Below are 11,169 nucleotides of genomic sequence, written 5' to 3'. Positions count from 1 at the left end.
GCTAGGCATAAGGTAATAAAAATAGGAACAGTATTTTGTAAAATAAGAATTTTAACCAGTTCTCTTATGAACACCGAAACACAATTTAATTAATCACAAATCAGTTGCAGGTTCTTCTGTCACTGTTTCAAATTGCTCCATGTATTCTACGTCTCCTTCCCTTTGTAATATCAACTTCTCTGATTTCGGTAATACATTAATTCCAACCAACTTAGGTACCGCGCGCGTATTGATTCATTCTTCCTCCTTTCCGACACTAGATCCTCTCCATATGCTCCTGTAAAAATTAAAAACGGTTTTACAATTACAATGAGAGAGTACTGAAAGAATAAAGTCTCTGTTATCGACGTACTTACAGATGTTCATTCATTATTGCTTCTTCCCGACACTGAATCCTGTGCATATGCTCCTGTAACAATTAAAAACGGTTTTACGATTATAATGAGAGAGTACTGAAAGAATAAATTCTCTGTTATCGACGTACTTACAGGTGTTGATTCATTATTGCTCCTTCCCGACACTGAATCCTCTCCATATGCTACTGTAAGAATTAAAATTGGTCCTACAATTGTACATGTAAAGCCTTAGAGCATAAGCTACGTTCACATCTTCATTATGCATTTGTTTTCGAAATTATTCAGCATATATATAATCCTTTCAAAGTAAGCCCTTTGGTAAGTAACCTAGCGATCATCTTTCGATTTCTTCTTCTCTATGTGCTTTTCCATTTATATATATGTTCCTAAAAATATAATTTAACACGTCATGTTATGCACTTCATAATTATTGTTTTGAAAAATCATTACTTCATTACGATTGTCTCATGAAATATCATGACGGCACTGACAATTCACATATTCAACATCCATCCATCCATGTTTCAGGCGAATCAGACGAATAAGCATGTTCAATATCAGGCGGGACGGCGGGACCGCACTGAGGGCACCACTTGTGGGCTCAAACAGAGCTGTTTTCCCCTCATGCCTGTAGGAGCCTTTCCCCTCGCCCATAATCCCACTTTAGGCATCGTCTTTTAAGTCCATGTGAACGGTAAACATCGTTAGATGTACCTGTATAAAAATGTCAGATGAAACAAAGACGGTTCTTAAGGAAGCTCGCGAAGCTTTTAAAGAGAGCAGATATGTGGACGTAATGAAGAAATGTAAAAAGATATTGAAGAAAGATCAGAACAATTATAGCGCGATGGTACTGTTAGCTGCTGCGATGAAAGAGGTCGAGGAATACAAATCGCAAGTGCCAGTAATTCTTCAAAGGGCTATACAAATTCAAGAAAATAATCCGTTAGCCTGGCAAGGCTTGACTTTTTATTATGAGAAGAATCTGGAGAGCGATCATGATTTTTACAATAAATTGATATTAGCTTATTGTAAACTTTTACATCTGGGAAGGTAATACATATTTTGTATCTTGTACGTCGCGCATAATCATTTAATAATTTGTTTGCAGCGAGACGAAATTTACATACATTTTGAACAGAATCTCCGAGCTTTGTTTGCAACTTAAGGACGTTGCAGTTTTACTCGAATGCATTGAACAATTGATCGATTTACGAGAGAAGTTGGACGATGATAGAGTCAAAATAGTCAATAGAACTCTTGTATTCATACTAATAGACAATTTTACTCGTACAGACAAATATCAAGATTTATTGGAGACCTTTGTTCACTCTGCGAATAATCTCGGTTTTAATCCAACCAGTCTCCAAAATTTTTATAGAAAATATTTAAAGATATTGTGTGATAAAGATGACTTGGATGTTTTAATTAGAGAAGCTGTAAATATTCATGGACAATTTCCACAAGACACAGTGTCATTGGGTAAGAATCCGTATTATCTATATAAATACTCGGCATTACTTACGTCGGCTTTATTTACAGAACATATATGTTATGCTTACTGTAAACAAAGCATATTGGATCAGACTCTCACAGACATCGATATAGCTCGATTTTACGATTCCCTTTTGAAACTGAATAAAGAATGTGACATTGCCGCAGTCGCGAAAGCGTTGCACTTGAAGAACTCGGGCGATCTGGTAAGAGCGCGAGAGACACTGAAAGATACGCTCACGTTAAAACCAAAATCGTTGTACGGTTGGATGGCATTGAGCGAAATAAGTGGGAAACTGTATTGTTGGGAAGATGTGGAAATCAGCTCCAAGCGAGCATTAGAGATTAGGGAGAATAAAACAAAGGACAAACTGTGGTACAAGATGGAATTCCTGTTGATCGAGGCGATGAGTAGAAGCAGCGATCGTTCAAAATGGGAGTCTGCTTTGCACATGTGTGAACAAGTAAGATGTGCATACATGTATGTCATGAAACATGGTACAACTGGGTATATATATATATTTATGTCTTATACTTAGCACTTGGAGACGCAGCCATCGGCAGAATTGGAACTGATCCGGGCGCGTATCAAAATATTATTAAATCAATCATACGCTATATCTGATGCGTTAAATGCTTTGGAATCGCAGCGTGAGACTATTGTCCAGGCGAATATCCTGCGAGCGTTGTATTTAAAACAAAATAAACAATTCGACGAAGCGATCAACGTCCTCGATTCAGCTTTGGAGTCCTCCGAGGCATGGTTACTACTTGGTACAATTTATTGGGAAATGACAGAATATAATTATAGTTTAATGGCTTTCTTAAACGGGATCAAAGCTGATCGTTATAATTGGAAATGTCTAGTTTATTTAGGACATTATTATAGCAAATATGGTAATGATATGGAACGTTCCAGAAGATGTTACCAAACCGCGCTACAAATCAATCCAAACTCGGAAGAGGCCGGTATTGGTTTGAGCACAGCGTACAGAGTTCTTAAGAACCAAGTAAGCGCGAAACGTCCCCGGCCCCTTTCGTCTCCCAGTCTTTAATCGAGATCATCTCTAGGACGCCAACATAAAATTGTTACAAACATTAACCGCGCAGGACAGAGGTCCCAAATGGGCATGGTTGCAACTGGGCTTGCAGTATCTCGACCAAGATAACGCGGTACAAGCGATCAAGGCGTTCCAACACGTCATCAGAGCTGATCCCAATGACAAGTAATGTTCCACATAATATTTGTGCAAAAGAAATTAAAGCTCGGCGAAGGAGGGCGAAGGTATCTTCCTCGTTCTATTTCACAAATGATTAATCATTTCCAGTCACTGTTGGGAGTCTTTGGCGGACGCATATTTGGTTCGTGGCGCGCATATATCGGCATTGAAATCTTATCAACGAGTATTAGAATTATGCCCGAATTCATTGTATCCGATGATACAACTGGCAAACATAAAACTGGTCAGTGTCAATTACTGTTAGCATAATTCTTCAATCATTCGCCGATTCTTTTTGTAGATCGTCGGCCAATACGATGAAGCGAAAAAGGACTTTGAAAGCATATTGTCAACCGAGCCTGGATACATCCCCGCCTTGAAAGGATTAGCTGAAACGTGTTTGGCGTTGGCGAAAGTGTACACTAACAGGAAACTCTTGGGACGAGCCAACGACTATTTACAGCAAGCGATAAACAGTTTAACGGCGGCTATTAAAGAACGTAAAGATATATCCTGTATTTGGAAATTACTCGGCGACGTGTGTTACAGAGGCGCGACGCTGCCAGAGAAATACAGTCACCTGAATGTGTCGTCTACTCTGATAAAATACAAAGACACCGAAAGTATCGCGTTGCTCAAAAGACAAGACATGTTTTCACTGGCCACGAGGTGAGGACATTTCGTTGAATTTATTGATTTAATTCTGATTCGATCCTGTCGATCGTAGGTTTTATTGTTGCGCGCTGTCTCTCTCCCCGCAATCGGCTTTACTCTGGCACGATTTGGCTCTGTGTTATCTGATACAGCTACGACATCGGCCGGCGAACGAGAAGAATCTGGCTGGTAAATGTCTGGCCGCTGTGAAGCACGCGGTCAAATTAAATCCCTCGGCATGGTCGCACTGGAACCTTCTGGGTGTCATCTGTATGTCACCTTGTATAAAAAACTATGCGTTAGCGCAACACGCTTACATCATGGCGATCGATAGAGAATTGAACAACGCCGTGGTCTGGTCCAACTTGGGAACTTTGTATCTGAATATAGGTATATAAAAACGAGCAAATCTTCGTTGAACGAAATCAAAATCTGACTGTTGTGTATGATAGGAAAATGGAAGAAAGCGAACGAGGCGTACTCTCAAGCTCAACGCGCGTATCCGGCGTACGTGAACAGTTGGGTAGGGCAAGCGTTCATAGCCGAGATGATATCTCGAAAAGAGGCGATGGATTTGTTCAGACACGCGATGCAATTAGGATATCATGACCAGGCGGCCATAGGGTATGCTCATTGGGTGTTGAATACGATTTTGCACGTTCGTGGCAACATGGAAGCTTTGGACGTCTATATAATTGAAAATATGCACGCTGTAATGGTCGCTGCCGATGCTATGACATGGTACATAGGTGAGTCTACAGAGTTGCATAGATATTTTTACATCTCGTTGTACCGATCACGTATTATTAATGATAGAACACCATCCGGATGATCGTTGCGCTCGAAACGCGTATGGATTGCTGTTAGAAAGGCAGAGACTCCACAGATCAGCTGCGGAGCAATTCGCGGCCGCTGTGTGTAACAGTAATAAGGAGGCGAACGACTTGGTATGCGTAAACTTGGCGCGTGTACTGATACGACTAAAGAAATATAACGAAGCTATAAAATTATGTCAAGCAGTTACGAATGCCACATACAATTCTCAGTGCCACTTGGCATTAGCGCTGTTCAAAGGTAAACATTCTTATACGATCGAAATCATTGAAGCGACGTTGAATTTGTTGTTCCTGGTTTGATCTCAGCTGAAAAATATGAAGAATCGTACAGTACGTATGAAACCGCGCTGCATTCGTTCGCGAATACTGAAACCGAGAGGGCTTACACACTGTGCGCGATGGCTGCGATAGCGCATACGTTTGAGAGAGTGAACGATGCGAAAACTTTGCTTTTCCAATGCATACAAATACAACCTCCGGTTATAATAGGTTTACTGTCAGCTGCATCGTTAGGAATATTGCACGGGGACGTAAATCTAGCTACATTGATACTGAAAGAATTAAAGTCGTACGAGAATCATCCTGAACACGGTCATCACGTTGTCAATTTATCTGCATACTTTTATCTGATTGGAAATAACATTAAAACTGCGATTGCTGTACTCTCAAAAGCAATTTTCATGTATCCTGGTAAGTAATATAATAATTGCGACCGATCACGCTCTAATAAAATTGTTATACGAAGAACATGTTAACTTCTGTTTACAGGTGACGTAAAATATTGGATACGATTACTTAGAATTTTACTAGAGACGGACATGGAAATGTTTAATAAATGTGCACGGAAGACGTTGTTCCTTAGCAGAAGCGTAGCTAGTGAAAATGTTGCCCATGTGGCGTGTGCATTGTCGCTCAGTAACTTTATGCAAAATTATTCCTACACGACGTGCGTCAGATCCGTGCAGAAACTTCTATTCACTTATCCTGGTGATATCGAAAGTTGGATTACATTCATAGCTGCGTTCCTATCAAGGTCTGTGAACAAACATTCTCTGTTTTAATAACATTTTTTCGGGTTCAGTTGAATATATTTGAAACGAATCACAGGTCCCGAAACGAAAGCAGTCATTTTAACAGTAAGTGGCTTCTGAAGCTTATTACTATCACGCAACGGAATCACCAGCCCACGAATGAAATGGCTAGATGGTTACACAGCAGCAAGACGAAATTGGAACTCCTACATTAAATAATAAAACGTGAAATCCGAATAGACTAAAGACAGTATGTTGGAAAGTTATTTCTTTCCAATCCTAGATTAGTAATTTTATATGAATAAATACAAAAATTATACAAATTATGTAAAATAATCGATTACTACGGAAACAATAAATTCAGTAAAATAATCATGAAAATTTTATATGAATATTAAATGAAATTATCGCTTCCTATAATTAATTGCCGCCCTCGTAGAAATTTTTCCATTAATTTTTTATCCAAAATTTTTGCTGAAATTAGGACAGAACACGATCCGGTTGAAATTGAAATTTTTTTCAACGATCGATTGGGGGTGGAAGAACGGCGCACGCTCGCGCTGCGTCAGCAGCAACCCTATTATTTCAAGTACTAATACAATACAAACTAAATATGTAGTTCATTTTTTGGAACGCTCCTCTTTATGTGATATTTTACAGTGTTCGCGTAGGAATACGTACGAAGAGGGATCATCAAACATGTTTGACAATGTGAGTATACAAGCAAGAATCTCTCGGAAAAATAATTTATCGTCAGTATATTTCATATCTTTTCATTGATTCTTCTGTATATCCAGTTTGTTTATTAACGAGATCAAACACCCTTTCAGAAAGGATCGCTGTTGCACCTGTTACTTCTGTTAATTTTATGCACAGAGGTTTACACGACGAGTGCAAAGCATCTTATTAAAAAGAGGAATTACAGTGATCAAAGCGTGAGGGGTTACTTGGCAGAGGTAAATAAGTAGAAACGTATCGAGGAGGGGAATATATGTGAATCCATTATTAACGTTAGTATGCAAACACTAGCGGACCTGTTGGTGGAACGAGGTTTGTAAAGAGGAGTTCCACAGCAAATTCCGATGCCGTTGCCCGAGGTGGTCTTACTGCCGTGCTCCCGGTAGATATTACAATGCGCACTGTAGCATGACACGCACCGGTTACATTTGGACCCAACCGGAAACGTCGCTGACCCTCGAAGTTAATAAATGAACGAAATGATCGTAAACGCGACGTTCGTACAACTTATAGAATTCCATATGCATATAAACTGATTAATTACTTGCATTTTCGCGATTGCATGCACATATCGTTTGCATGACCATATAGGGTACAATCAGATACAATTTATTATCGAGGATTAAACGATAATTACGTTCGGTGTAAGGAGAAACGAAGTGTTCATAAAACTTATTATAGGTAGCCTAAAGTAAATTTGTTATCTCTTTATCGATGTCACAGGGTAATTTTAACTATTCGAAGTGCTACAACGTATATAATTCTGTTTTGTATTCATTGATTAACTTATTTATACAAAGATAATGTATTCAAAAATATTTTCACTATATAATCGTTATATAAATGGGCCTACGAATAATATATAAAATGGAACGAGTACGAAGTTGTTATTTATTGCGGAAACCCTGTTGAAAATCGGCTTACAGCCGACCATATATTTTATACAAAAGAAATTTATTAAAAAAGTCAGGCACAAAGTGGATTTATATAACAGAACGTAATGTAGTATGTACATGTGTTAAAAGAATAAAAAAGGCACTATCGTAATCTTAACGCCATGGCTTTCGCACAGTCCCAGCGCTGGTGCTCCTTTTAATACTATGATCTACAATTTACAATTCCATAAGGACCTATCGGATAAATTGTGTAACAGGAGTAACTTACGTACTTAAAACGTGCGAAGAGATAAGTCTCTCCTTGATATCCGAGGTCCAAGTTTGACACCTAGACCTACTAGACAAACACGGACGAACAAACGAAGTTGGGTGACATTCTTCCATCCTAACGTAAAAAAAGAAACAAAACCGATAAGTCAACGCATGCGATTACAAAATCATACTACGAAAAAGCAGCCTTAAAGCGTAACAAAACGTTGATACACATTAAAATCACTTGATGCGTTACAGCAATTTACTAAAAATTTATTTTTTTGCTGTTTAATAACACAATATTCTACAGACATTGAAAGCACAAACAAGAAAAAGCTCGCTATGCAGAGTCGTACTCTTTCAATTTTTTCCTGGCCAAAGTCCGTTGGGTCGCGAACGAATATGATCTTGCGGACGTCGGACGTTCTGCACGGGACTGTTTTATTTCACGGTCTTGCGCTATTATTCGCATTCTTTTCTGGGGACTCTGGGCAAACAACTCCGCCAAATTCATAGAAGCCGCATCGCACTTGTAGAAATGACAAAATTTTTAATCAGAGTCAATAAACGACAGGAATGTTCTAAGGTAAATATGCTCTCGTTTACGGGAATAGCTTAAGTGTATTTCTATAATCCTTGAGACCGTTACCTGCAATTGAAGACGGTGTAATAAATTAAATTCTGATCTATTAAGAGGCGCGTCGACGTGAAGTTTAAGCATACAATGTAGAGCCTCTTTGTACGTATTCTTCAAACCGATCACCCGCTCAGTTCGCATCAATCTACGTACTAAGTAGCCTCTCGCGTATGCGTTTATTGTATTTGCCGCTTTGATCTGTAACAAAATGAGAGATGTCATTTCTGTTGATCAAAATAAATGTGTAAATTGCGAGTATTTTAATTTCGTACGTGTTTCATGCTGTATATCGTTCTATCTAGGATCGGTACACGGATAGTTTCCAGAGGAAATAATTCTCGGCTGACATTCGAACGCTTACACTGGCCGCTTTCCTCCGACAATTTTACCTCGGAGGTCTTTGTACTACTTTGTTCAGCATCTTCTTTTCCTGTCCTTGGCGGAGAATAATTAACGTTTAATGGCAGTTCCATTTCTGAGCGAGCATTGTGCGAATATTTAATTGAACATGGAGCGCTATTACAATTTATTTCGGGATAAATATAATCTAACGGGCACGGAATGGTTTTCGTATTATCTTGCGAATAGTTTGCTTCGTTGTTCTGTTCGAGATTATTATTCGATTTTTCTACACTGTTATCACTGTTGTCCGAAAGTTTCTCAGCGTCGGTGACTCGATCGAGATTAGGAGACGGAACATTTTCGGACGTAAACGAAACGGATACTTCTGGGAAGGATTTTCTGATCTCGTTCAATAAAAGTAATTGCTGTTTCTCGAATTCCTTTTGAAGTAACGTTTGCTCTCTCTGCTGCCGATACATCAGCTCGGCCATTTGCTTCTTATGCATCTCTTGCACCTTTCTGTAAACTACCAGCAGCTTGTCAGACGCAATGGAAGACTTCAACTTTGACACAGAATCTCGTAATTCTACGTTTCCCGATGGCTTCTCTCTTACGCCCTTATTATTCTCGCCTAAGTCGTCTAAGGAACCTCCGAGTTTACATACTGAATTAACAGGGGAAGAACTATTGCATTTATTCCATATGTGACGTTTTTGTTTCTTGTCGTCGTTATTATCTGTATGCTTTTTATTTCGACTAATGTGCGTGCAACTTTTATTCGCAGTCTCTTGAACCAACATGGTTCGAATGCAGTCGGCCGACTTAGTAGAATACATTACGAGCGGTTCAGATTTTGTCTGTAAAGAAAGTGATTTAGACATCACACGACCAATGTGCATGTGAGAACTCCCATGATTCGTCGTTGGAGATTTGAGAGACTCTATGGAATCAGACATTTTGTTTTTGCCTTCGTATTCCCAATCGATCTTAGCTTGCGCGACGTTCCATTCCTTCCGTCGATTCGTCGTCTTTGCTTGAGACGTTGGAATATATTCCGAGCAAGGAGGAGGAGAAGATGAGCCAGCGACTTGCATTTGCATGTGCGCTAATAATATAGGACTCGGAGTCTCCAAAACGTAGGAACCTTGACGCGTCAGTTTCGGAGTATCTTCAAAATCCTCCTGGTATTCCTTGCTTCCTTTGCAATTAGAATCGTTCAACGTCAGTGGAACGATGTCTAACGTTCTAGGCACTTGTGGTTTCCAAATCTCAGTAGATTTCGCGGAAGATGTGTCGTTCGAATGATCTGTATTAACGCTAGAATCTATTGACTCCGATCTCGAGGCTAAATTTATCCGATCTTCGAATTTTTGCTTCGTACTCGAATCATCTAGATTTCCATTAGAATTCTTGAATGTTTCTATTCGAACATCGTTCAGACTAGCATTTTCGTAATTGAAAGGAACCAAATTCTCTTTTGAACTATCAACTCTTTTTCTACATTTTAAATCTTTTATATTATTCCTAGTTTTTCCGATATTAGTATTGCTATCAGCAGTACGCAAAGCAGTTAATTTCTTTTCTATATTTATTGCATTTTCCTTATACCTGGAAATTTCTCGTTTCACATCCTCGGTGATCTGAAACATATAATAGCTGTTTATCATGGAATATAAGAATATTACAATTAACATTCTCATACCATGGGTGGTAAAATAGGAACTCCGTTTATTTTGATGCACGAAACGTATGATCGATCTTCCATATTTCTAACTTGTTAAATAGACTGGCTAGAAAATGATACAGTAAAAACACGTTTAATGAACAGAGGTATTAATTGAAAAACTTATTTTTCCTGGCAGCGGTCCTTGTTTAAGGTGGATAAAAAATAAACCGTCTCTTTGTACACCAATCAGGAATAATATTATTACCGGGCATACCGTTCGTGTAAACAAAATAATTAAACGACAGTTACACAGTAATCTGAAAAAAAATATTAAGTAAAGCATTTCAGGAATTGCAAACTCGTAAGTATATATATAGCCTGCGGATTTTTATGCATATCAGTTTCAAAGATGCGTTTTAAAATTTTCTTTTATTATTCTCTACTTTCCTGTGTTTCAATTTTTTTTATAAACGCACAAAATCCGTAGTCTACTGAGAAATATTACTTTGTTCACATGTATGAATCAATTTGTTTAAAACATATCATTGAAAAACGGAGTGGTAAAAGTTTACGTTATTCGTGCAGAATTAGATCAGCTTAAATACCTATTGTGCGTCTGGCATGTGTTTAATTGACTCCCGTTGAGTACTTACGTACAAAATCTTCGTTAATCGTTTACCAAACTTTTCGTTACGAGACATCAAAGTAAATAGCAAATAGCTACTGTTTTCCTTGGTAGTACTCGAACACATAGATAGGTGGATACGAATACCAGAGTTTCTCTCTGCGAATACGAATGTGCACGCGGTGTAATGCTGTGGTGTACTTAACCCTTTCGCTACGGCAGTCCGTTCCGCGGGATCACTTTATATTTCTTTTTTTTTATTTTTTTTTTTAGATACTTTATATTATAATCCTTGTTTTCTATTATAGTTTTGTGCCTTACAAATACTTGTATTGTATTGTTAATTTACCATCCAATAGAAAAAAATTGAAGATTCTTATTTCGTATGTAAAATATGCAGGATTTAGTTCAGTACGAGCTAT

General features: G+C 38.4%; 3 protein-coding genes and 1 long non-coding RNA gene across 9 annotated transcripts; 2 read left to right on the top strand and 2 right to left on the bottom strand.

Annotated features, from left to right (window-relative positions):
* Positions 1-31: 31 nt before the first annotated feature.
* LOC108627378 (uncharacterized) lies at positions 32-918 on the bottom strand. Of its 2 annotated transcripts, none has more exons than XR_003389496.1 (4): positions 815-918; positions 489-742; positions 357-409; positions 32-277 (listed from the first exon to the last, which is right to left on the bottom strand). It is a non-coding gene; the product is annotated as an uncharacterized LOC108627378 (long non-coding RNA). The 2 variants fall into 2 exon arrangements; XR_001916720.2 differs by having other exon boundaries at positions 807-909.
* A 70-nt stretch (positions 919-988) lies between these two features.
* Positions 989-5,949, top strand: LOC108627382 (tetratricopeptide repeat protein 37). Its single transcript, XM_018028589.2, has 13 exons — positions 989-1,409; positions 1,468-1,838; positions 1,899-2,314; positions 2,390-2,860; positions 2,922-3,076; positions 3,179-3,314; positions 3,372-3,739; positions 3,798-4,114; positions 4,177-4,473; positions 4,541-4,798; positions 4,867-5,250; positions 5,329-5,593; positions 5,668-5,949. The coding sequence occupies exons 1-13, from the start codon at positions 1,081-1,083 to the stop codon at positions 5,804-5,806; spliced, it is 3,906 nt and encodes a 1,301-aa protein (XP_017884078.1). The 5' UTR covers positions 989-1,080; the 3' UTR covers positions 5,807-5,949.
* A 186-nt stretch (positions 5,950-6,135) lies between these two features.
* Positions 6,136-7,208, top strand: LOC108627381 (uncharacterized). The gene is made up of 3 exons (XM_018028587.2): positions 6,136-6,302; positions 6,422-6,547; positions 6,621-7,208. Exons 1-3 carry the CDS (start codon positions 6,291-6,293, stop codon positions 6,801-6,803), a joined length of 321 nt encoding a protein of 106 aa, XP_017884076.1. The 5' UTR covers positions 6,136-6,290; the 3' UTR covers positions 6,804-7,208.
* LOC108627380 (centriolar coiled-coil protein of 110 kDa) lies at positions 7,200-11,024 on the bottom strand. 5 transcript variants are annotated; one of them, XM_018028584.2, is made up of 7 exons: positions 10,728-11,024; positions 10,159-10,439; positions 8,387-10,096; positions 8,127-8,312; positions 7,834-8,006; positions 7,498-7,610; positions 7,200-7,434 (listed from the first exon to the last, which is right to left on the bottom strand). In XM_018028584.2, the coding sequence occupies exons 2-7, from the start codon at positions 10,219-10,221 to the stop codon at positions 7,379-7,381; spliced, it is 2,301 nt and encodes a 766-aa protein (XP_017884073.1). In that variant the 5' UTR covers positions 10,222-10,439; positions 10,728-11,024; the 3' UTR covers positions 7,200-7,378. The 5 variants fall into 5 exon arrangements, with proteins under 5 accessions (XP_017884073.1, XP_026671348.1, XP_017884074.1 ...); XM_026815547.1 differs by having other exon boundaries at positions 10,159-10,246; XM_018028585.2 differs by having other exon boundaries at positions 10,776-11,024.
* Between the last annotated feature and the right edge of the window lie 145 nt (positions 11,025-11,169).

This window comes from Ceratina calcarata, unplaced genomic scaffold (assembly GCF_001652005.2).
Source record: "Ceratina calcarata isolate Rehan_Ccalc_2016 unplaced genomic scaffold, ASM165200v1 scaffold463.2, whole genome shotgun sequence".
NCBI classification, from domain to species: Eukaryota; Metazoa; Arthropoda; class Insecta; order Hymenoptera; family Apidae; genus Ceratina; species Ceratina calcarata.
Note: the sequence above shows the minus strand (reverse complement) of the source record. Positions and strands in the feature narration are given on the sequence as shown.

Coding starts and splice junctions, on each gene's coding strand:
- LOC108627380 (XM_018028584.2), bottom strand. CDS start 10,221: ATGGAAGATCGATCATACGTTTCGTGCATCAAAATAAACGGAGTTCCT. Junction 8,007..8,126: donor TACACCGTCTTCAATTGCAG/GTAACGGTCTCA, acceptor CATTTCTACAAG/TGCGATGCGGCTTCTATGAA. Junction 7,611..7,833: donor GCCAGGAAAAAATTGAAAGA/GTACGACTCTGC, acceptor TTTTTACGTTAG/GATGGAAGAATGTCACCCAA.
- LOC108627382 (XM_018028589.2), top strand. CDS start 1,081: ATGTCAGATGAAACAAAGACGGTTCTTAAGGAAGCTCGCGAAGCTTTT. Junction 2,861..2,921: donor ACAGAGTTCTTAAGAACCAA/GTAAGCGCGAAA, acceptor GATCATCTCTAG/GACGCCAACATAAAATTGTT. Junction 5,251..5,328: donor AGCAATTTTCATGTATCCTG/GTAAGTAATATA, acceptor TTCTGTTTACAG/GTGACGTAAAATATTGGATA.
- LOC108627381 (XM_018028587.2), top strand. Junction 6,548..6,620: donor TGAGGGGTTACTTGGCAGAG/GTAAATAAGTAG, acceptor TGCAAACACTAG/CGGACCTGTTGGTGGAACGA.